The sequence below is a fragment of the Lissotriton helveticus genome, chromosome 3_1 (assembly GCF_964261635.1).
Source record: "Lissotriton helveticus chromosome 3_1, aLisHel1.1, whole genome shotgun sequence".
NCBI classification, from domain to species: Eukaryota; Metazoa; Chordata; class Amphibia; order Caudata; family Salamandridae; genus Lissotriton; species Lissotriton helveticus.
In genome coordinates this window covers 44,535,687-44,559,742 of record NC_136061.1, presented here as the reverse complement: position 1 = coordinate 44,559,742, position 24,056 = coordinate 44,535,687, and the positions used below count along the sequence as shown (strand labels likewise).

Below are 24,056 nucleotides of genomic sequence, written 5' to 3'. Positions count from 1 at the left end.
CGGCTCACTTTTTGAAAGGTGTGCCATGGCGCAAACAGGGAAAGTGCGCCGTATTCATAATACGGTCCCAGCTGTGCAAGCAGCTGAGCACCAAGTGTGGAGGAAATGCCTGTATCCCATATAAGAAACATTAATGGTCCAACACTCACTGTATCACCAGCTGCATACGTGCTGTGGGCAAGAACATTCTTCTGCTGATTACAGACACATACATTCTTGGAAGACTGGTTAGCGTGTCCAAAGTCATACAATGGTATCGAAAACTACGAACACATACATTCTTGGAAGGCTGGTTAGCGTGCTCAAAGCCATACAATGGTATCAAAAACTACGAACACACATTCTTGGAAGACATGTTAGCGTGCCCAAAGTCATACAATGGTATCAAAAACTACGGATACTGTGGATGGAAAACCAAATGCCTTTATTTACGTTAGTCGATACAAATGAATAAAACCCATAACAAATATATAAAACCATATAAAAACCTGTGCACCTCATGCTATATGTTATTCCCCTTCCTCTTCTGCACAAATGTATAGTGAGTGATTTACATTTTTGGAATCAGGGGACCTCACTGCTTTTAGAGCTTTGGTGGACCACAGAGCAGGAGAAAGGAGTATTGAAACCAGCGTGTTATGAGATGTCGACGGCACCTCGCCCACTTCCTGTGAATGATATCCGGATGAGGTACACCCCTACTCACTTCCCGAAAATAGTAGCCAGATGAGATGTTTGAGGCACTTCCTGTGAAAGAGAGCCAGATGTGAGACACCACACTTCCAGATGTCACCACAAAGGCCCTCATTACGAGTGGCCTCTTAATTCCGATGGGGCCGGTCTCTGTTGGTACCGTAGCCGGTGGAATTACGAGACGCCCGGTGTTTCCACAGATCTGGTTATATTCACACAAAGATTTTGGCTGCTGAAAAATCTGGGAAGTGGGGAATGTTGACTTACCTGTGCCGTCAAACCCTGAATTACCAATTCCTGTGTTCATTTCTCATTCCTACGCAGACCCTCGGCTTCCACTTGTAATGTGCTGGGTTTTCTCCACTCCCAGAGTTGTTGGTGAACCTCCCAGCCAACTTTAAGGGCACTCATAACGAGGGTCCGAGGGTCCTAGTTGGCGCTATCGGCATAATTTCATTATTGATCGTGGCCTTCTCTCTCACTCTGCTCTGTTTCTTCCCATTTCATATCAGGGCACAGATGTCAACTAGAGGAATATGATGCTGCCCATGGGTAGCACTGGCACTGCCCTTGGCTTGCCCCTGGGTACCACTGGCACTGCCCTTGGCTTGCCCCTGGGTACCACTGGCACTGCCCTTGCTCACCTGGGTTAGGGTCAGGAAGGAAGCTGCCAAATCAGAAGTAGAGAGGAATTGAAGAGCCCAGTTTACTTTCTGTACTTTGTACTCCTTTCCGTTCCCTGGTCCACAGAAGCAAATAAGATGATGTTGAGGGAATAAGGTTGAGGGAAGGTGTAAACCTTGTGTTATTATAGCCCTGGACCTACTTCTCCGATGAGTAGGACTGAGGCAGAGAGGAGGAGGGAGCGGTTCCATGAAGAAACAAGGTTCGCCCCACACTACTGCATTTACAATATACATAGTCGTCGTTTCTAGTCTTAGAATGAGTCCGGGGTTTACTGGAAGATGATCCAATCTCATACAATCTCATGGTGCCCCCGGTAAACCCTGGAATCCTAGAGTGGCAGACCCCGTCAGATTGTCACCCTCTATGTTAGCGACGCCTCTAACAAGGGTCGCTGCCTGCAACAAAATCTCTTGAACAACAGAAACTAAATGATGCTAAAAAGACAAACTCTGTATGGATGACAATTCATTTAAAAATACCATCCAATCATGAGCAGGAGGCTGCACTCAAAGTTTATGTAATGTATAACATTACATCTTGCCAATAGACAGCTAAATCTGTCTTTTACCGAGAGCTAAACCGCAGGCAATGTGTTATAAAAAAGGACCCACATCAAACCTGCCTTGCAAAGATGATACAGGATGCACACTGTTCTAACAAATGTGGCTAGTCTTACATGCCAAAAGTACAATTTTGCTCTGACAGTGAAACAAAGACATACAATGAAGAGTCCAGAATGACCAAGTAACTCCCTGATACCAATGGGGATGAGCACCATCTTGCATTTGTATTCGAAGAGGCGGCTTTGACTGCAGCCACACCACCGATAACCCAAAGTGAACTTCGTTAAAACACATAAAGGAAATGTAATGTTATGTAATGTAATGTTATGTTATGTTAAAAGAGCTTGATATAGCGCATCGAATCGCCCCCGCAAGGGTATCTCGGCACTGGAGCACATACAAGGTAATTGGGACGGGGGAGGGGGGCAGATGTAGTGGAACAATTAGAATAGCCAGGCTTTTGAAGTTTTTTGAAGCAGCTGCGGATGTGCTGGGGAAGTTTGTTCCAGTGGTGGGGGCCAAGGTAGGAGAAGGACTTGCCTCCATATTGCACTGTGCGGATGCGGCGGGGTCGGAGCCGATACGGGTCTTTAGATCTCAAAGTTGGGACGATACTGGCGAAGTTTGCTATGGAGATGGCGGGGCTCTTTCCTGAAAGAGATTTGTGTACCAAGTATAATAGCTTATCAGATGCTTTCCTGAGATTTACAAAAAACACAGCAAAACCTGTAGCCAAACATATCTAAAGGTTACATTTTCTATACATTGACTGAGATGGTTAGTGTCTTGATATACACACTGGCATGATTTAGAGTGGGCGGTGAGAGAAACGTCATATGTTTTTTATGGGAAAGTGCTAAATGATGATGAAATGGACGGCAGAGGATCTACCACTTGCTCCATAAATGCTACAATTTACAAACTAACTTTACACCAAGGCCATGGGATACTAACAACAGAAGATGGCCACCTCACCCACTGAGCCAGCCCATTCCTCCGTCCGTTGAAGCCCTCCGTGGAGTCTTCGGCTCAGTCAGGGCTCTGAGTCTCACCAGCGGCAACTCTTCGTGAAGACTGACCACACAACATCTGTCCGGAACATTTCCTAGAATTATTTTCGATTCCTATGCAAGCCTTCAAACAACTGTAAATTTGAAGCACAGTCTTCCGATAAAGTGTTTTTTAGGTCTGATGGGGAGGTCCATCTGCACATACTCAGGATTATCAGCATTTTAATTCTTTTTTAAACACAATGTCACTCTTTTAAACTGAGGCTTTAAAAATGTAGGTGTGTGTCTACCGAAATAGATATAGTGCTCCCAAAAACATGAAAGTGCAATGCCCTATCCAAATCCAGTGCTTCTTCATCATTTTTAGGGCAGAATGGATTCGCTTTGGCATTTTTCAGAATTCTGTTATATGAAGTTCTATTCTGTATGGCTTGTGGTTGTAAGGGATGCTTTGCTCTAAAAAAAAATATACATACATACATATGTGCATACATACATCCAGCTGCACTTTCAAAATTATATTCTGCCCGAGTCCATTGAACGAATCGCTGAAATCTCGCTCCCCACCTGGGTGCCTGCGTGAAGCGCAGAAGGTCGCAAACGCAACATATCCTTTAGTGGTGTCGCAAGATTGAAGATCATCAAGGGTTGCAGTCTGTATGAAAGGGTAACCTTAGTGCCACTCGTGACACCGCTTGAAGCTTAAATCGATAAGCCTCTCCCAGGAACCCCCAAGTGCTTGAGAAACGCAGATGCCTCCTCCGGATATGGTACGTGGAATATATCCCCTACTGTTCTCTGTAAGAAATCGCTCTGCTGGACCAAGGAATCCCAGCATCGAACACTCAGTCACATAAAACCTGTGACTAGGAAGTACTCACTGGGCACAATCTTTGAACTCCCAGGCAGACTGGCACACCAGTAATCAGTTTCCAGTGAAGTGTACTGTGCAGCTTCCCAACCCCCACTCCTAATGTAAAACGTTCCTGGTTCGGCATCAGAGTTCAGGGCTCGGAGCGTGTCCATGAAATCGCATCCGCTGTCCCTGTCCTGTCCATTAGTGTGGGCACAAGCGCTCCTAGCCTTGCGCATGCTCAGGGCTCATGCCTCGTCTTTGTCGGCTGCAGTTTCTCTGAGCTGCGGTCTTTGCTCTCTGTGTCAGATGCGGAGTCTGCGGAGTCGTTGGCCTGCTGCTGGCTTTGCCACATCTTGGCGTAGAGTCCACCCTTGGCCAGGAGCTCATCATGGCTGCAAGAGAAAAGGAGAATGAGAGAAGGGATAAGAGTCATAAACAATTTCTGCTTCAATATGTGTTCTGCAATAACTGTTCTATGGTTACCCAGTAATACATTTGGTGCATGATCAAAATGGCTGCAACCATCATGCCCTGAGGTGCCTATGGGGTACCAGCAGCACAGACTGCCTGCTGTGATCCTGATCAGATGTGGGATTCATAATGTTTGTATCGCAGCATTGATGTGCTCTGAATTCTGAGCTGGTGCTGCCGGCAGGCCATACCTGGTAAAAACCCGTTGTTGGTAGCAGAAATGACAGCCACCGTGTAGCTTAAAACCTTTGTTCACATGGGTTTTTCCAGGTCACAAAAGATCCTGATCACCTGTCCCCCATGGGACCTGCCTTCTTTAGCCTCTGCATGAGCCGCTTGGTGCACTGCTCACACATAACCGCATCGAGAATCCCCAAAATGATAACCAAACACATCTCTACTTGAAAACTTTCCTCAGCTTCAGGCGTCCAATGCCTCTAACACTGCATTCACCTCATCCAAACCTAGATCTCCACACTACCTGAAGCTCAGCCAAGACAACATTCCTGTTATTTGCCAACAACAATAAATAAGAGACTGTACAAACATGGCTCAATAGCATGAACCTGGACGGCTTCGAGCCCCAGTTTTAGCAAATACCAAAACACTTCAATGCGTCCTGGACACCAATCTCAGGACTAGACTAGTCTCCCATGAAGTCACCAGGTAGTTTAACCTACCCGAGGAGCACCTGGTCAAAAACACCCAGCTCTCCTTTTTAATAAAAAGTGAACCTTTATTCAAGAAAGTGACGTCAGAACTGCTGTTCAAGCCCTCGTACACTTGCATCTGGATGGCCGCCTCTCAGGCTCCACACTGACAACCCTTGAGGACACTCAACACATCTCATCCAGGGTCTGAAGAAATATGATCACATCACCCTCATCCTGATGGAACTCTATTGTGTCCCGTTGCTGGCCGCATCCTCTTAGAAATCAGCTGTATCATTCACAAAGCCATCACGACTAGCCACCCCCTCCTATTTTGCAGAAAAGCTGACCATCTCTGGGGTCTCTGTGCACCCAAAGCCAGAACACCGTTAGACTGCAGACTAAGAAGTGTGAAAAACAAAGCAGCAGGCCTTTTCCATCTAAGCATACAGGATCTGCAACAACATCCCCTATATCGATCAGGACAGCTCCAAGGCTGCTCCAAATTAAGAAAGAATAGAAGACGCACCTCTTTAAAGAACACTATATCACACTGCACTAACCGTAAACAATCCACCCACATGTCCGATCACTTGTTGGCATTAAGCTCGCCTTTGACTCTGTACAGCGCTTCACTGATTTTTGGCTGGATTCGTACTATCAAAATACCATGTAGATACATTCATACATACTGTAGGGGAATGAAAAGTCCTCTACATGGTACTGGACGAGCACCCCTGTCTGGAGTGGTCCAACTATACTGATGTCTGGATCCCTAAAGCTGAATTTGTAGTCATAGGCAAACACTGATCATGTGTGTGCGCCATGACATATGCCTGTCTCACGATTTGGACAGGGAGCTGTGCCTAAAGCACTATTCACAAGATTCATCAAGCACAAAACGGCTCGCAAAGGGCCAGATTCTGAGAATCTGGCCCTTTGCAAGCGCAATTTTTGCATTTGGGATTCATCATCCCAAATGCAAAAATCGCAAATTGCGAAATCGCTAAATTGCGAGGAATTGCATTTAAGGAATCTCTATTTGAGATTCCTTAAATGCAATTCATGAACCAATTTAGAATTGTGAAATCGCAATTTTTGACCGCTTTTTACCGCGAAGTCTGACTTCGTGGTAAATAGCGAAAACTTTCAAAAATGCACTTTAGTGTATTTTTCTAAGTTGTATCTTACACACACACATGTCCTTTGGACATGTGTGTGCGCAACATCAGACTACATTTTCATTTCAGGGGTGCTACAGGGTGTCCTTTGGACACCCCTGGCACCCTTGAAATCGCATCCTTATTTGCGATTAGCAAATTGATAATCGCAAATAAGGAATGACTCCCCATTCATTCCTATGGGCCTATCGCTATTAAGGGCTTGCAAAACAGGACAATGATGAATCTGGGGGTATGCCTATTAGTGGTGAAAGACTACTACCTTCACCAGGAGCTACGCAGCACAAGCACAGTGGTGGCTACGAACTGTGTAGTGATCAGTAGAATTGAAGAGGACCTTTTTACCCTGTGTCACTGGAGTGAGGCCGTTGTGTGCTTAACTCACCCAGCGGCCAACATCGGTTTGACGTGGACTGCTGCGCAGCGCAGGAGTGGTTTATCTGTCCTGGGTGAATGTATACCTGGGAAGGGTGCAATACAGCGATAATGCAGTACGGTGTAGTGCGTGCATGTTAAATGCACAAACTGGGTGTATGTGTGCCTGAGAGTGGTACAGTACATGAAGGATACAGTGCTGTGCAATGTTGGTATATTACATGCATGTATACTGGGTCTATGTGTGCCTGTGCATGGTACAATACATGGCAGACTATCGGTTACATTTCGGGAGACACAGGGCTGCACTGTGAAACATGAGGGGAGGAGGTAGAAACATTAATCCCCAAGATCCTCAAGATAGATTGGTGTATGACTGCATTCCTGCAAGCAGGGTGGGACCCAATGCACAAGGGAGAGCCAGGCTTCCCCCGTACACTTCAAAGGCTGCTGTCTGATTCCGAGAGAGGCCACTGGGACGAAGCCTGGGCACATCTCCGGAACGCACATTTGGTGTGTGGAAATGGACTATAAGAAGGGGAGCTTGAGATCCCAAATCTTGTCAACTGCCAAGCAACCAGATGGGCTGTGTGAGGAGGGGGAATCTCTGCAAGTCTTCTGCCTGTGATCACTACTGGGGACCAATGCCTGCTAGTCTCTCTGATGGGTGATGGGACATTAACCAAGGAACCCAAGACCACCTGCCCTGGAGCCTGGAGCACCATCGATTGTCTGCTTGCCAAGGCCAGTGTGCCGAGGAGAGCATCAGAGGGAGCGAGGTGTGGAGAGCCCTGTTGAGAGGTGCGGAGATGGCTGCTGCATCGATTGGGTTATTGTCCATGTGCAGGATAAAGTCAGATGTGAGGGTCGTAGCCCTTGTGTGGTGGTGAGCTGTGACCCTGTATGCTAGGAGGGACCACTGCTGAGGTCTTCACTGTGCCAATGGGGCCAGAGCCAAAGTACAGTGAGGCTACGGAGACCCTGTACACCAGAGGGGGCACAGAGACTAGTTTTGGAGTTGTCGCCAGAGAAGTGAGGCTGTGCACATGCACTGGGGCGAAGAATTCGCAGGAGGATCTTGACCCCACCCCACCAGCGTGGGAAGAAGAAGAGACTCCAGTCGCTGCGGTGGTGCAACAGTGTGTGAAGAACTCTATGACAGCTGAGTGCAGCCCGCTTGGGCCGGTTGCAGCGAACTCACCTGAATAAGCTGCTTCCACCCCAGTGCCCGCAGAAGGGATGCGCTGAGGAACTCCCGTCGCTCCAATCCTGCAGGTGTGGGTAAGACTGATTTCGACCAGTCATCTCAGAGGGAACTTGATTGTAGATAGTGCTGTTGTACTGGACCACTGTTGACTTTAATATAGAGTCAGAGTGGACTCTTGAGATTCAGAATACTAGTGGGGCGAACATTGGATACGGACTATAGTCAATGGGAAATAACCACTATCACAAGGAACGAGGAGCAAGGAGGGAGTGGAACAGAGGGCACTGCCTAAGGAAACACTAGATCTGATTTTAGGGTGACTGTGTAGTTGTTTGTAAATGTCATATTTCCTTTTGTGTGGCTAGGGGAAAATAAAATACTTATTTTTTCACAAAAATAAGTATTTGGCACTACTATCATTTATTGCTGCTACTGCATGCACTTTCATTTATAAGGCGGTGTTCACCCCTCAGTAGCCATCCCAACCCGAGGGAGCCTTGGATTGATCGGACCATGCTAACCCCGAGAGTCAGGTGCTGAAGGGGTACTTGGCTCAGTTGCTTAGGATCCATAGTACGTGTGGCCCCAGGACATAGGGAGCAAAAGGCCTCAACCAACATGGTTGGGCGAGTAAACCCTGCTTGCCCCGTGGCCCTGTGAATGGGGTTCTGACACATAAATACTCGCTCAGTACACAACTTTGTTGATGGCAAAGGGAAATATAGGTTGTATACTAAGAGAAAAAACATTATAGGGACATTAAATATAGTGTATGTTGTGCGTTGCATTCTGTTGACTGTATGGGTGAGTGGGTGTGTAAGTGAGTGACTGTTTCAGTGGGTGTATGGGTAAGTGAGTGTGTGAGGGGCTGTATTACACAGTAAGTGTCTGTGTGAGTGGCTGTATAGGTGAATGAGTAGGCGTGTGGTTGGCTGTAAGGGTGGGTGAGTGGCTGTGTGACAGGCTCTATAGGTGAGTGAGCGCCTGTATGGGTGACTGAGTGGCTGTGTGAATGGCTCTAAGGATGAATGACTGGGTGTGTAAGTGGGTGTATGGGTGAGTGAGTGGCTGTGTGGGTGGCTGTATGATGGGTAAGTGGCTGTGTGACAGGCTATATGGGTAAGTGACTGGGTGTATAAATGTGTGTATAGGTAAGAGTGTGAGGGGCTGTATTGCACAGTAAGTGTCTATGTGAGTGGCTGTGTGAGTGGCTGTATAGGTGAATGAGTAGGCGTGTGGGTGGCTGTAAGATTGGGTGAGTGGATGTGTGACAGGCTCTATGGGTGGGTGAGCGCCTGTATGGGTGACTGAGTGGCTGTGTGAATGGCTCTAAGGATGAATGACTGGGTGTGTAAGTGGGTGTATGGGTGAGTGAGTGGCTGTTTGAGTGGATGTATGATGGGTAAGTGGCTGTGTGACAGGCTGTATGGGTAAGTGACTGGGTGTATAAATGTGTGTATAGGTAAGAGTGTGAGGGGCTGTATTGCACAGTAAGTGTCTGTGTGAGTGGCTGTATAGGTGAATGAGTAGGCGTGTGGGTGGCTGTAAGATTGGGTGAGTGGATGTGTGACAGGCTCTATGGGTGGGTGAGCGCCTGTATGGGTGACTGAGTGGCTGTGTGAATGGCTCTAAGGGTGAATGACTGGGTGTGTGGGTGAGTGAGTGGCTGTTTGAGTGGGCATATGGGAAAGTAGGTGGTGTGTGAGTGACTGTCTTGCCCCCTAAGTGTCTGTGTGAATGGCCGTATAAGTGAATGAGTGGGTGTGTGAGTGCTTGTATGGATGTGTGAATGGCTATGTAAGTGGATGTGTGAGTGAGTGTTGGTATGAGTGGGTGGGTTTATGTGTTAGTGTCTCTACGGATGAGTGAATGGGTGTTTGAGTGGTTGTATGGGTCTGTGAATGGCTATGTGAGTGGTTTTGTGAGTGGGTGTATGAGAAGTTCTATGGGGGTGTGAGTGGTTCTTTGGGTGATATAATCAGTGATGTCACTGTCCATGTCATGAGTGATGTCATATGTGTGGTCATTAGCAGTGCAATGCAGAGGCGTGGCATTATTTTAACAGGTTTGAATGCCCTTAATTATCCACCTGCTGATACCCTCCTTGGATATTGTTTTTCCCTAATGTGGTTTTGCAAAAGCAGTTGGCCTGTTTTACAGGAAGGTTTGATATTACAATGTAAATATGAGTGCACGTCTGATAGAATAGGTACGGTCTGTCTAATAGATCAGGATGCTTGATTATAGCATGCATGGTCGAAAAAAGATGGCAATGTGGGAACCATTGCAGAAGTGGTGGAAAGGCAGATATGGGGAGGATCTAAACATAGCCAGGGGATAGTTCAATAATTAAGACCAGGAAACCAATACATAAGAACTTTCAAGGCCACCAGAACAAACTAATTAATGTTGGATAACGTCTTGCTCATGGCTATGGCATAGAAGGGAAGGCGTTGAAGCGTCTAATAATGCAGTCTCCTGTTGCTCAATGAGGCATGAGAAATAAAAAATGAGTGCGTGTTTTACATCTAGGGCAGTGGTACTTAACTTTCTGACTTCTGCCACAAAATCATTACTTGAAACCAGATCCCCCACCGAGTCATTTTTGGAGGCCTCAGTTGCACGGTCTTAGACATTTCTATGATTTAGACCTCAGAACAATACACAAAAATACAAAAACAAGTATACTCCAAGCAAATGCTCAAATATAGAATAAAATCAAATTTTCATTGTTGCTTCCTTATTTGTATACACTTAATTTTAATTGATTAATTTTAATAATATTTAATTTTGTAAAACAATCGTGGACCCTGTGAGTAAGCCTCACAGACCATCAACCCCCCCACAAATCCCCCCACCCCAGGGTCCTCGGACTACAGGTTGTGAACCACCGATCTAGGGTATTTAGCGCTCGCTTTGACACCAAGTCAGGTGTGGGAAGAAAACTGGGAGTTCTATGGTCTGGTTGAGATGGAACGGGGAGACCATTTTAAGCAGAAACGTAGGATATGTCCTTAGGACTACTCTTTCATGGTGGACTTGCCTGAAAGGTTCATGAAGCACGAGGGCTTGTATCTTACTCACATGGTGTAATGAGCTTATTGCTTCAAGAAAAGCAACTTTCCAGAAGAAGTCCTGAAGTTGACATGAGTGCACGGGCTCCAAAGGTGGATCCACGAGCACAGTGTTAAGGTTCCACAGAGAAGCCGGTGGGGTTCGTGGAGGGATGACTGTTAAGGCCCACCACGAAAGCTTTAATCACTGGAATGCGAACAGGAGAGAATGTTCCCTGTTGTGCATATATGCTGTGATTGCTGTCAAATGAATACATATGGAAGTATAAGCTAAACTTGCTTTTGCAGGAGAAGCAAATGTGTGATATGTTGGGCAGCCGGTCTGAGCGGCTCTATGTTGTTTGCAATGCAGTAGTGTAGAAAGTGTGTTTGAATGGGCACCAGTGTAGAAAGTGTTTCTGTTTCACTGCATAGCATGTGCGGATAGTGGGTCTACAGGCTTCCTGCAGCATGTCCATGCATTCTTGTAGAAGTTCTAGGTAACCGAATTCTAAGACTACAGGTGGCATATTGCGAGATTAAGCCAAATACATTAAAAAAGAAGAATCTGCCCTACCCGAGCATTCCTGGCCCCAGGGGACTCCACCCCCAAGGCCAAAAATCTAAGGGGACGGGCACGCAGGGGATGCCTCCCTCCCAGAGCCTCTTTAGGCATGAGGGAGCCCATCCCCGGGACCGTCTGTTTTAAAAGGGATGGTGAGCTGCATGTGGCCTCCTTTCCTGAGCCTCTTTGGGCCCCCAGGGACCCCAACCCCCAGGGCTGCATTACATTAAAAAGGGGATTGGGGTCGAGCAGACTCCCCTGCTCTGAGTCTTATTAGGCCTCGTGGACCCCATCCCCTGGGGCAGAGAAATTTATAATGGGAGGGGAGTGAGTTGGCCTGTTCCATGATCCTAGATAGGCCCTGGGGACCCCATCCCCCAGGGCCGAAATTTGAATAAAAAGGGTGGGGGGCTGCATGGCCGACCCTTTATAGGCAACGGGGACCCCATCCCCTGGGCCGTACTTTATTGTAAAGGGGAGGCCAGTGTGGCCCCTGTGGCCTTCTCAGGCCCTGGGCACCTTATACCCAGTGCCATATTTTGTTTTCAAAAGGGGAGGAGGCGCCGCATGGCCTATTTTGGCCCAGGAACCTCACCAAGCACATGTTGGGGGCCACGGGCGGGAGCCCCAGGGCCCCTGCAGATGGATCCCCGCATGCTGCGGGAGCTGGCATTGCTCCTGCCTGGAGGGAGCAGCTATTTATGCTGCTCCCTCTGGGCAGGAGCTATCTGTTGTTCTGCTTCTCTGTCTACATCAGTGCGGGCAGGGAAAGAGAAGACAAGTTTGCTCCCAGCCAGCGGGAGCATTTTTAAAGCTCCCGCCTGCTGGGAGCAGACTTTGAGTTTGCTCCCGTTTGGCAGAAGATTTGATTATTGTGAGAAAGTGGCTCTGTATATACTGGACCAAAGTAAGGTACAGTGTGCACAGAGTCCACCGTCCCCAGAGGTATGGCAGAGGCTAAAGTTAGATATAACCTTACTCTCTAAAGTGGTAGCTTGGTCGAACAGTAAGGCAGTACCAGAGGACAGTGTAAAGCATTTGTTGTACACACTCAGTCAGCAAATGGTCTCACACACTCAAGAACTGAACTCTAGGCCAATTGTTTTGTATCAAAAGATATAGTAGTTTTATTTTAGAACCAACAAGGTATCAAAATATAGTTTCTCAGGATGAGTTACTTTGGTTAAATACTTTTCAAATAGGCAATAGACTTTTTGAATGCAATAGTTACAGTTTGTTGCAATAGGCAATACAATGCAACATTGAAATCAATGGGAATTTTCAGTTAAATGCAATAAGTTACTTTGTAGATTACTTTTCTAACCACAGGACTGGATCCTAGATTCAGTCCCGGGACGTGAGTTGTAAACAGTTAGGTAAAAGCGTTTTGGTTACAGTAGTGATTTTTAAGGAATATTATTGTATTTTAAAAGTTGACACTTCAAAACTTTTTTAGTTGAAATTACTAATGTTATCCTATGGAAGGAAATTCAATTGACAGGTTAAGTATGTTCACGTTACTTTTGTAATCCAGTGCTGGACTCCTAGGTTCAACACTGGCACCTCTATGTAAAACAGGTAAGTAATTACGTTTTGGTAGTTGGTACGATTTTTAAAGAATAGTTGTAGTTTGCAAAAATCAACACTTAGAAGAAATTGCACAGAAAAACAGTCAATGGAAGTAAGTACGGTTAAAATTACTTTTCAGGGTTTGTGCTGGGCTAAAAGATGCAGCACTGAGGTATCTCCTGATAACAGGTGAGTGAATCGGAATTCGTTGTTCGGCTGATTTTAGGTGAATATTTTAAAGTTCCAAAACTCCACATTTAGAAGAATTTCCAAGTGAAACCAGTCAATGTTAGCCTATGGAAGCAAAGTAAGTAATCAGCTTTTAGGTAAGTACTCGACTGGCAGAGTTAAGGTTCTGGGTATAGACTCAGGGGTCTCCCAGGGTCAAGTAGGTACAGTTGGTACACCCTCAGCGGCACCAGGGCAGCCGGGTGCAGAGGTAGTTATCCAATGGTAGGCAGGGGGCCTTCGGTTGATGGCTGCTGGTTAGCAGGCCACGCAGCTGTGGGAGCTGGGCTCCGGGTTGCTTGCTCAGGGCAAATGGGGAAGTAGGATAGGACAAAGGTTGCACTGCTGGGGCACTCGGGCGGCTGGGTGCAGGGTGCTTTTGAGCCGTTGGGCGCTCAATTTTATTCAATGGAGATCTTGAAAAGGGAACAAAGGCTGCAGGCTCGGGGACAGAGGATCTTCTGAAGCGACCAACACTTCGAGGAGTAAGTTGGAATCTTGGAGGATAGGTAGGCACCCAGGAGTTGGGCACAGGGGGCCGTGGGGCGCCGGGTGCATGGGTGTCTTTTGAGGTCGGGAAATCTTACCCCCTGCTGGTCGCGGTCCCTTTTCCTGAGGCTGCAGGCGTCCTCGGGGTCGTCGAGGAGAGTCCTGGGGCACTGGATTCCAGGTCAGAATCGCCAGGGGGATGTCCTCAGGGTCTTTGTTCACTCAGGCACAGGCCGGGCTCGGCGGGTGCAGAGTGTGCTGGATTTGCAGTTCCTGGCTGGCACCAGGGGTATTGCTGTTTGAGCTGAACCACTGCTCATGGGAGTCCCAGTCTTGGTAGAGTCACAAGGCAGTCAGGTCCTCTGGGGTTTTTGAGGTTGCTGACCACAGAAGGCCAAGTCAGTTGGTGTCGTCCTCTTCTCAGCAGCTGCACGGCAGGTCTTCTTGTTTCTTGATCTTCTTGCTTGTTTCGGTATCGGGAACTGAGAAAGGAGGGTTCAGGGTGCCCCTAAATACTTACTTTAGCGGCGTTACAGGTAGGGGAAGGGCAGGGACCAATAGGTCCCTGTCCTGGGGTGAGTACACCCCCAATCCTGCTCCTCTCCTGTGGGAGGGGGGCAGGAGCCCATCTCTGATTGGGCAGGGCTCCCCATCCTCAAGATCGCCGGAGCCCGGAGTTGTGCTTCACCTCACCTCTCCCATATGAGGGTGGAGTTGGCACAGGCTGGCAACTCGCTTTCCTGACATAGGGTTTCCCGCCAGTCTTCCCGCCAGAGTGGGGGTCAGAACTGGTTGGGCCAGTTGCTGAGTACAGCAAGTGGTCTGGACAAGCTCACAAAGGCGGCATGCCTTTGAAGCTTCCCCCTGCCCATCCTGGGGGAGGAGACATAGCACCTCGCTCAGGATGTGCATTGTTGCAGGCCCAGGAGAGCGGGGGGCTCTCCACCCAGGGGTCCAGCAACATGTCTGCTGTGTGGCAGCCTAGGCAGCCGCTCAGACAAGACGTGGATTGTAGGTTAAGTTTCAGGGGGCATCTCTAAGATGCCTTCTGTAGTGCATTTTACATTAAATCCCACACTGGCATCAGTGTGGGTTTAATGTGCTGAGAAGTTTGATATCAAACTTGTCAGTCTTCAGCGTAGCCATTTATGGTGCTGTGGAGTTCGTAATGACAACCTCCTAGCACCATATACTCTTAATGGCATCACTGCACTTACAGTGCCTAGGAGTGGCCCTGGGTACTGTAGGGGCACAGGGCTCATGCACCTGTGCCCACACCACTGGCATAGGGCACCCAGCTAGAGGGGTGACTGATGTACGCCAGGGCAGTGGGTTTGTGGGCATGGCACACAGGGATGTGTGCCATGTCGGCTCTTTGTTTAGTTCTGCACCAGGACACTCAGCCTGCAAAGGCAGTGTGTGTGTGTGTGTGTGTGTGTGTCAGGGTACAGGGCCCCTAAGGGTGGAACAATAAGTGCTGCATCCCTTAGGGGGTCTTCTCTGGTCACAAAGCCCTGGGTACCTAGGGTACCATTTACCAGGGGCTGACATGTGGCCAGAGATGCCAATTGGGTTTAGGCTTTAGTACAGTTTTTAGGGAAGGAACACAGGCCCTGGGTACCTGATTGGCAGGAGCCCAGGGCACACCAAGGAAAAGTGCATCAGGTATCAGGCAAAAAGTGGGGGGTTACTGCAACAGAAACCCACTTCCTTACAATTATACCCCCGCCAGAAGCGAGCAAACACCTGTTTCTCTGCCCGCGCTGGTGCAGGCAGGAAAACTATTGTGTCCACGTGGTGAGCTCGTCTGGACACAGCTAGCTAGCGAACCGGGGCTGTGCGGCCCCCTCCCTTTGTTTTAAAGTTACAGCCCTAGGGGATGGGGTCACTAGGGATCTTTGAAGGCTCGGAGAGGGGGCCCACGCAGCCCCCTTTTAAAAAATACTTTGGGCCCTGGGAATGTGGTCTCCAGAGCCAAATAGAGCCCGGGGAGGGGGGCCGCCAATCACCCAACAGGCTGACCAGAGGGTGTTGGTATTCTGGAGGAGACTCTGGAGAACTATTAGAATATCAGTTAGTGCTAGAAGAGGTCATAGCCTTGGACAGCTTTCAAAGGTCATCTGACCTAAAGACAATTGTTCAAAGCAAGCCTACCGGGAGTTGTGGGAGTTATGGGATAACCAGAGGAGGGCACAAAAAGTTTTTAAAAACTTGCTATCAGATAAGTATTGGTAGGTTCCTTCTGAAAAGAAATAATAAATATATCACAGTGCCACATGAATCACTCATGGGTGCCTTTTTGGTCTTTAAATTGGGATATTATATGTACCTTTTATGGAATAAATTAGCCCCTTTGATGCAAGGCAACTGTATATCATCAAATTTAGATATGGAATACTCCCTTTAAATATTTTTTCTTCAAAATGGTGCAACTCGAATGCGGTAGTGGATGTATGTCCAGCCTGCAAACAGGAGAAGGAAACCGTGTCCCATTTGTTGTTTTGTTGTAAAGTGTATGAGCCCCTGTGCAAAAAAGGGATATTCCCAGTTTGCTGGTCACTCAGGCTAAAACAATATTAGATAGCACTGTGAATTGCTAGAACTGATACCAGTAAAGCGAAAGTCTGATGCTTAGCAAAGTTTTTATACGCTGGGTGGATTATGAGAAAGAGATTTCAGAGTGGAAGAAGATTAATAGGTGTTACAGATTATATTGGATTTTATGGTTAAGATTTTAAATACATTTTATATTTGCTGTTTTATTTATATGATTGGTGTAAACAAGCAATGAATGTAACTGTTTGATATGTCTGTTTTAAGGGCTAGTACCCCGAAATAAACTAATTTTGATGATGATGACTTGACCAGCCACAGGCTTACCTTCCTCGCTCCGCGATGCGACCTTCCTTCAGTACCAGGATCTGATGGGCACTGATCACAGTGGACAACCTGAGGAACAGACAGAGAGAGACCACCACATAAGCCACACATGCATATATCAAGAAATAACTGGTCACATATATGTTTTTGTCTTGCTGCAGAACCTGGAGACCTAAATTCTAATCCCGGCTGCCGACTTCACAAAACCGAGTCATTCTGAGCAAATCTGTTAGGGGCAGATACATCATTATACAGGTCGCAATTTGTGAAAAGTATTTTTGAAACCAGTATTACATTCTGTGAGTTAACCTATGTACTAATAGGTAGATTAATAACATTGAAAATCGCAGTGGGTAGCAATCCCACCTAACCAGGTAATATTGATTAGGTTGGTTGCAAATTGGGACTCACCCTGATTTGATCTGAAACCATCAGAGGAAACAGAGCTACTTTAAAAAAGAAATCTAAAAAAAGAAAAAAAAGGTTTGTTTGAGAGTTGGTAGTGGTCCCCTGGACCACTGTCTATTCCACAGAAACCTTTCCCACAGTTCCCAAAGGGAAAAATGTTCAAATGAGATCACACTTGATGGCCAGTAACTTTTTAATAGGTTACTACTGGAATTACGGTCGGAAGTCACTGATACATCTAGTACACAAGGTATTTGGAAAGGACGCCCAAAACAAGCCCCTTCATAATACGCTTCACCTGGAATTGATACATCCAGTCACAAACTCAGATTCAGAGTGCTTGTAACTGTAAAAAAAAAAAAAAGCTTAGTATATCTGGCCCTTAATCTCCCTGCACCTCACTTCCCATGCACACTAACATTGGAAGAAATTAGAAACAGTCTAAACACAAGTATTGGGCAATATATGAAACTTGACATTCGCTTAGTTTTGGCTCTTGGCGTTGATTTCAGATCTGAAAAGGTGTTAAGCACCCTAAGCTCATGTGGTAGTTGAAGGCTGCCATGGCTCAATATCCTTCTGTGTAGGTCTGGTTGGCTCTGAAGCATTTTCTCTGTGCCGACGAGAGCTGGATGGTAGTGGCGGACCAGTAAGTGGTTGCATCTTGCTGTACTGCTTGAGACTCAACTCATTACTCCTGTATGAAGGGGTGCTTTGCCTTAAGTAGGGGCATTTGGTTCTACAGCATTTATTTCCTTGACCTTGTAGCTCAGGTATCATATTCACACCCCTAAGAGTCTTCTTTGTTCTAGACCCTGCTGGTTTCATACAAGGAGGCTCTGTCTTGTTCCTCTCCTTCAGAGGCGCTTAAGGACAGGATCTCTAGGTTGGGCCTAGCTTGAGCCTCTGGGACTCCAGAGGGGCCCACTTCATACTCTGTGATGTCGAGAGGGTTGTGTTCCCGGAAGATACCAGGGATCTCTGTAGAAGATTGCTACTGCGTCTTCCTGCATGCCCGAGGCTCTCTCTTCAACACCTCAGTTTCTATTTGCAGAGAAAGGCGAGCAAGAATTCGCAGGTGCTTTCGTCGTAGTTGAGGGAGAGGCAGGCATTGCAAAAGCCATAATAGTTTGATCAAGATTATTTTGAGTTGCACCTCTGGCAATAATTGTAAGGGTGCCTATTCCAGCACCCCATTCATATATTCATTTGCCAAAGCAATACACTGACAACCTTAAGATGCGTAGGTCATTTTAGGGAAGGCCCGAGCTTGAGGCATCAATGCGCGACAGCCACAGTTGGTGTAGAAGGTCAGGCGGTTTATTAGCCAGAAAAACAGACTGGTAAGCTCCAACCACGCGGTGATTGTTTTCCAAGTCTTCGGTCTGGAATAGGTAGACTTGAAAAAGCTGCAAGGCTACGCACTGCTCTTGAACAAGTCCAACCTGGAAGGCGGTAAAAAACCAATGTAGAGTGGAGTCGGTGCCCATGCATAATTTGAGCTCATTGCATGCCTCGATATGTCTTTGAGCCCAACACAAGATGGCAAGAGTAAGCAAGGCTATCTACATCCACACATGCTAGTAACCTGTAGGGCTGTGAGGCATATACTTGGAAATGTGTCTACTAGGACATGAACTCACTCAAGATGCTGATTGTAGAGACACAGTTCCCTGCTTAGGGGAGCTTGTCTGGCCTCTTCTCCTCCCACAGAGTGAGATGTTGTGGATCATGCGATTGCTGGTGCGTTCTTATTTATGTTAAGGACAAAATATAGGCCACAGTAACTGTTTGATTTTTAAGCTGCAACATTGATACCTGTTGATACTATTAACCAGTTAAGTTGCCTTAAGATTTTTAGTAGCTTAGTAATGAAAAGGGGCTTGAAAGAGTGCCGGCTGCCAAGGAAATTCTTTTCTCAATCCAGGACTAAATGTTCGTGTCGATGGTTATGCATCTTATAGACAAATCCTGGAATGGAGCAAGATTATTTAGAGCGTTGGACTGAATTGTGAACATGAAACTTTTTATTTTAGCTGTACGTAATGTTCTGGAAGGGGTATTTATATTTTCTGTAAAGTTTTATTTGCTTATATTACACATATGATTTGTATGATTAAATCAATATAGTTACTACTAGTAAAACAGTTTTTTGTGGTTGACAAATGTGCGTGCTTACTACTGCTCTGTTAGGGTCCTTTGTCCAAGATACTTTGTTATCACCGGTCTCTCAAAGTGGACTATCAAAAAACAGAAGCTTGTCTGCTCTTTCATCTATGTTTCTGGATTAGCCATACTACCTTATCATAGCCTTGTCCTTAGATCTCTCATTCCTCTGTACTCTTTCCTTGTGACTATGAACTGTTTAGGTTTACAAGAACAACTGCTATATGACTGCCTGCACGCTGGCAGGTGCCAAGGAGCGTACTTCACCCTAGCAACAATAGGTCTTAGGTGCAGGTTAGACAGTATTGGGTAAGATTAACATAACAGGAGGGCAGTTCTGTGTCTGAGGTTTGAGTCTATAGGCTGTTAGAGATGTATCTATTTGATGTCCAAAGCCCTAGTCTGTGTGAGCTCTGTAACCCGTGAGATAGCATTGCTGTCTCAGCCTCTACTGTTAGGTAGCTTGACCACAAGCTCCCAAACGTTTTGGCGTAGAATACTTCCTAAATGTTGATGTTAAGCTGATGAGGCTGGTGTTGCATTTTCCCAGCATGCTCCAACCCGCCACTCTTACCTGTGAGCCACAACGATGGATGTGCGATCGGCGCAGACCTTGGCCAACGAAGTCTGGATGTTTCTCTCCGTCTCGGTGTCCAAAGCTGACGTAGCCTGGAGCAGGGAAGGAAGGAGATCTGGTTATCAGCAGGTCTAAGAACAGACACTGAGTGCCTGATGGAGGAGACAGATGCCCAGAGCTTGAATGAGTGCTCAGATCTACAAAGCTTCAAAAAGGGATCAAGGAACAGAATTTGTGAGATTAAGTGAGTTTTGAAAGGGTTCTTCGTGAGAGCTCAGTGATTCACCGCTGGATTCAGGGAGTGAGCACTCATATCTTAAATGAGGGCCGAGATGTTCACAGCTTGAGCGTACACTCAGAGGTTGAGCTTGGCGCAAGACGTCCAAAGACAGCGCTTTAGAGCTTAATTAGAACATTGGAATGTTGGGAGCTCCATTGAAAACAATGGAGTGCTCTGGGCTTCTAATGGCTGGTATGAGCCTGGAGCTCCAACATTCCAATGTTTCTTTGTTCACAGCTCTGGCTGTGAACAAAGGCTTCAGGGAGCCTGAGGGGATTCCAATCCCCTCACGCTCCCAAAAGGTGTTGTTCTTTTTTGTTAGAACATTCTGCCCTCTAGTGGCAGAATGTTCTAATAGCCTTATAGCCCTTTGTAGCTGGGCTATACCGGCTATTAAAGTCCCGCTCCCTTGTTAAAGGCCCTCGCCTTCGGCTCGGGGCCTTTAACGCCGGAGAAGGCCTTTAATAGCTGGTATAGCCCTCTACGGCGGGCTACAAGGCTATAATAAGGCCTTAGAGGGTCAGAGCTTGAGTGAGAGTTCTCAAATGAGAGGTCAGATAGAGAGAATAGACTGGCTTCAGACCTTCGTAAAGATTCAGAGCTGGAATGAAAAAACAGAGAAACAGAGTTTAAATGCGGAGCTAGAGTGGCTCAGCTTTCCAGTGCGAGCTCAGACCTCAGCCCGTGACTAGGAAGAAGGGGCTCTAAAGATATAAACAGACAAAGATTCAGAGCCTGAGCAAGCGCTTGGAAGGTTCAAGCTTGAGTATGGTTCAGAGCCGAGCATGAGAACAGGAGATGCCAGTTTACAGACCAATATAGGAGCAGGACTTCAGTTTGGACTCGGTTCTTAGCACAAAAGGAGACAACACTCTGGATAAAAGTGGGTATGAAGCTAGGGGTTCCTGGAGTGAGGACTATTGGGTAAGTCGTTTGTGGCGAAAAGAGCGGAACCCCTGGTTACCTCGTCCAGCAGGATGATCTGCGGAGCCTTCAGGATGGTGCGAGCGATGGCCACCCTCTGCTTCTCTCCTCCGCTCAGCTTCAAGCCGCGCTCCCCAACCTGAGTATCATAACCTATAGAGGGAAGGACACCTCTCATTACAGGCACAAAGCAGAAGCACCAGAGATATTTCTTGTTACAGGCACACAGGAAGCAGCACCATAGATACCTCTCCTTACAGCAGGCACACAGGGAGAGCACCAGATATACGTCTTGATGCAAGTAAACCGAGATACCTCACGTAGTGAGCACAGAGGGACGAGCACCAGCTATATCTCACATTACAGATACACAGGAAGAAGCACCAGAGACATCACTCATTACAGGTACATAGAGGTATCTTTCATTTCAGGCACACAGGAGGCACCACCTCTTGCTACAGGTGCACAGGGAGAAGCACCCGAGACACCTCTTGTTATAGGTGCACAGAGGGGAGCACCAGAGATTCCTCTCAATACAGGCACACGGAGGTACCTCACTGCATGTAAAACAGGGAGAAGCAGCAAAGGAAACTCACGTTACAGGTACAGACTGGTATCGCCTATTAAAAAGACACAAGGAGAAGCAACAGGTACATACAGGTGCCTGCCTATGTAGAGCGCCTATGTAGAGCGCGTGGCCGAATCTCACATTTGTTACAGGCTCGGTGTGTGAAACTTTCTTGTGGTAATTGTACTAGGAGGAGGACCCCTCACACACACTAGGTGGCACGCCTATTCATGGAGGTCACCCATGCCCAGCACCCATGTTTCGAGGGGATCTCACCCTGATTTCTGGTCTGTGAGCACTGTGTGGATGCAGTTGTCCTATGCAGGTCTCTTTTAAATTAAAACTACTAAGTGGGACGCTGAGAATCTTTAATTTGATCTTGCTCCACTCACACAAGGTTAAAATCTAAAATTAGATGGGGCGAGTAGTTTGTTAGAAAACCTTCCTCATCATGAAATGCTTTACATGTTTCAGCCCCAATACAGTAGTTGTCAGGTCTGGAGGCTTTCTTCAGGACCCAAAGAAAACCTAACACTGACTACCCCTGGGTACCCATTGAATGCGAGTACTATCAAGTGGTAATAATGAAGGGTGAGGAGTTGGTCTAACGGCTAAGGCGCTCGACCTCGGACCTGGGTTCGAGTCTCGGTAACGACGCCAAAAACCTCCTGTGATTCTGGGCAAATCACTTAATCTCCCCGTGCCTAAAATGAATGCGTGTCCTCATGTAACGTAACTGGTGCTATGTAAAGCGCTCTGATACCGGATTCAGTTCGGGTCTAGTTCGCGCTATATAAAACTCTGCAAAAAAGAAAAAAAAAAGGGTAAAAGTCAACCTGTATGCCAGGGATCTACAGGCTTATTCTGTCATGGGATCAAGTCCTGTAGAGATTTAACAATGAAGCAGACAACAGGATTTAGGGTGCTGACAACAAAAACACTTGTAAGTAGGGAGATTATTTCTCCTGGGGTTAATACTAAGCTACATAAAGTAGCCAACCAACTTGCACCCCACCCTGTAGTGAAAATGTATCTTACTCTATCTGGTAACCACCCAATGCTCTGCCTGCCCTGAGCCTCCCACAGCAGTCTCCCCTTTCCAAGATAGACCCCTGTCCTCTTCAGCCCTCCCTTCTTCTGCACTAAGGGCTGTAAAACATGTACTACATACAGTGATCTGTTGATTATTCAAGTGGTGACTAAAACTTAACAAGACAGGTGGAAGCACCAAAGAGACCCTAAATTACAGAAAATGGGATGAGCCCGGAGCACCTCACCTCCACTTATATCTCAATCACTGACTCACGCACACACTCACGCATGCATGCACGCACTCACTCATGCACACACTCACGCACACACACACTCACACTCACTCTCACTCACACTCACTCACACTCACTCACTCACACACACACACTCACACACTCACTCAGTTACTCAGTCACTCACTCTCACTCACACACACATTCTCACTCTCATAATCTCAGTCACTGTGAGATCATATGTACCAACCACAGACTGAGAACATCAGATGTTGGCCGTACCATCTCGGAAGGAAACGATGCGCTCGTGTATGTCAGCAGCCTGGGCGGCCTCCTCTACCTCTTCATCGGAGGCAGTCACGCGCCCATAGCGTATGTTGTTGCGGATGGTGTCATTGAAGAGCACGGTGTCCTGTGGCACCACCCCGATATGCGAGCGCAGTGATGCTTGTTTCACCTAGAAGAGAGAAAGAATGGTCAGATCTCTGGCATGGGCATGCTAGTGGTGGTTGCAGAAATTCAGGCAGAGATGGACAGTTTGAGGAAGGAGCTCACAGCTGCCCTGATGAGGATCGGATTACAGAGACCCTACTTTCCAAAGCCCTGCCACCAGAATTATTACATCATGAGAGTAGATGTAGCAGATTTGGGTTTGTTGGGTAATTTCGTTACAGGTACAGAGTTTGGCATTGTGAAGGTGCAGCCGATTGTTTATTTCTGCAAATAAAGATGAGAAAAAAATACTTAACTATATCTTGGCCTTTGCAAAAAATGACTGGCATGGATTTATGGAACAAAGTGAATGGTTCAAGTGGGGATCACAGCCCCTTGCAATGACTCAAAACTGCTGGTCATTCCTGGTCACTTGTTTTATGGACATCCTTTCGACAGGATATTTGTTATATTCTATGTTTCCCTTTTAATTGTGTATTTCCCTTTAAACCCTGTGTATGTTTTCAATCCATGGCTCACGTCTTACTGTTGTGTTGCATCATTTAGAATAGAGTTTTGATTCATTCTTGCTAGGAGTTTCTGCTGTGGACATCTGTACTGTGCTCTTCTGAATAAACTCCTAATTCTTGGAACTTGGATCTAATCTTTCTTTTATTGGATTACAACAATATTCCATGAGTGGAGTGAAGGAAAAGAGAAGGCACAACAGTAATAAACCTGGACTTCGCCTCCATGATGGATTTGCTTCAAGGCCTGTGGATGCTGTCCGGTGAAGCTGAATCCCCCCTGGTCCCCTCTGTTTATTTAGATTTTAGGAGGGGATGTAAAGAGACCTTTCTTCCAAGAGCTGGCTGCACAGGTACGATGATTCGCCAGGAGAACAGCTCACAATAACACTCGGAAAGGGAACGGAAGGCTCACCCCTACGGAAGGACCCA

At 46.9% G+C, this 24,056-nt stretch overlaps 1 protein-coding gene across 5 annotated transcripts in view; it reads right to left on the bottom strand.

The window, feature by feature from the left end:
- Positions 1–401: 401 nt before the first annotated feature.
- ABCB6 (ATP binding cassette subfamily B member 6 (LAN blood group)) overlaps positions 402–24,056 on the bottom strand; it is a 306,484-nt gene continuing 282,829 nt past the window's right edge. For all 5 annotated transcript variants that reach the window (XM_078679195.1, XM_078679194.1, XM_078679196.1 and 2 more), the window contains 5 exons: positions 22,948–23,122; positions 20,873–20,985; positions 19,626–19,720; positions 16,478–16,546; positions 402–4,201 (listed from right to left, as the gene is read on the bottom strand). In XM_078679195.1, the coding sequence (XP_078535321.1) occupies positions 4,048–4,201; positions 16,478–16,546; positions 19,626–19,720; positions 20,873–20,985; positions 22,948–23,122 (606 nt within the window). In that variant the 3' untranslated portion in view covers positions 402–4,047. The remainder of the gene's footprint in view (positions 4,202–16,477; positions 16,547–19,625; positions 19,721–20,872; positions 20,986–22,947; positions 23,123–24,056) is intronic.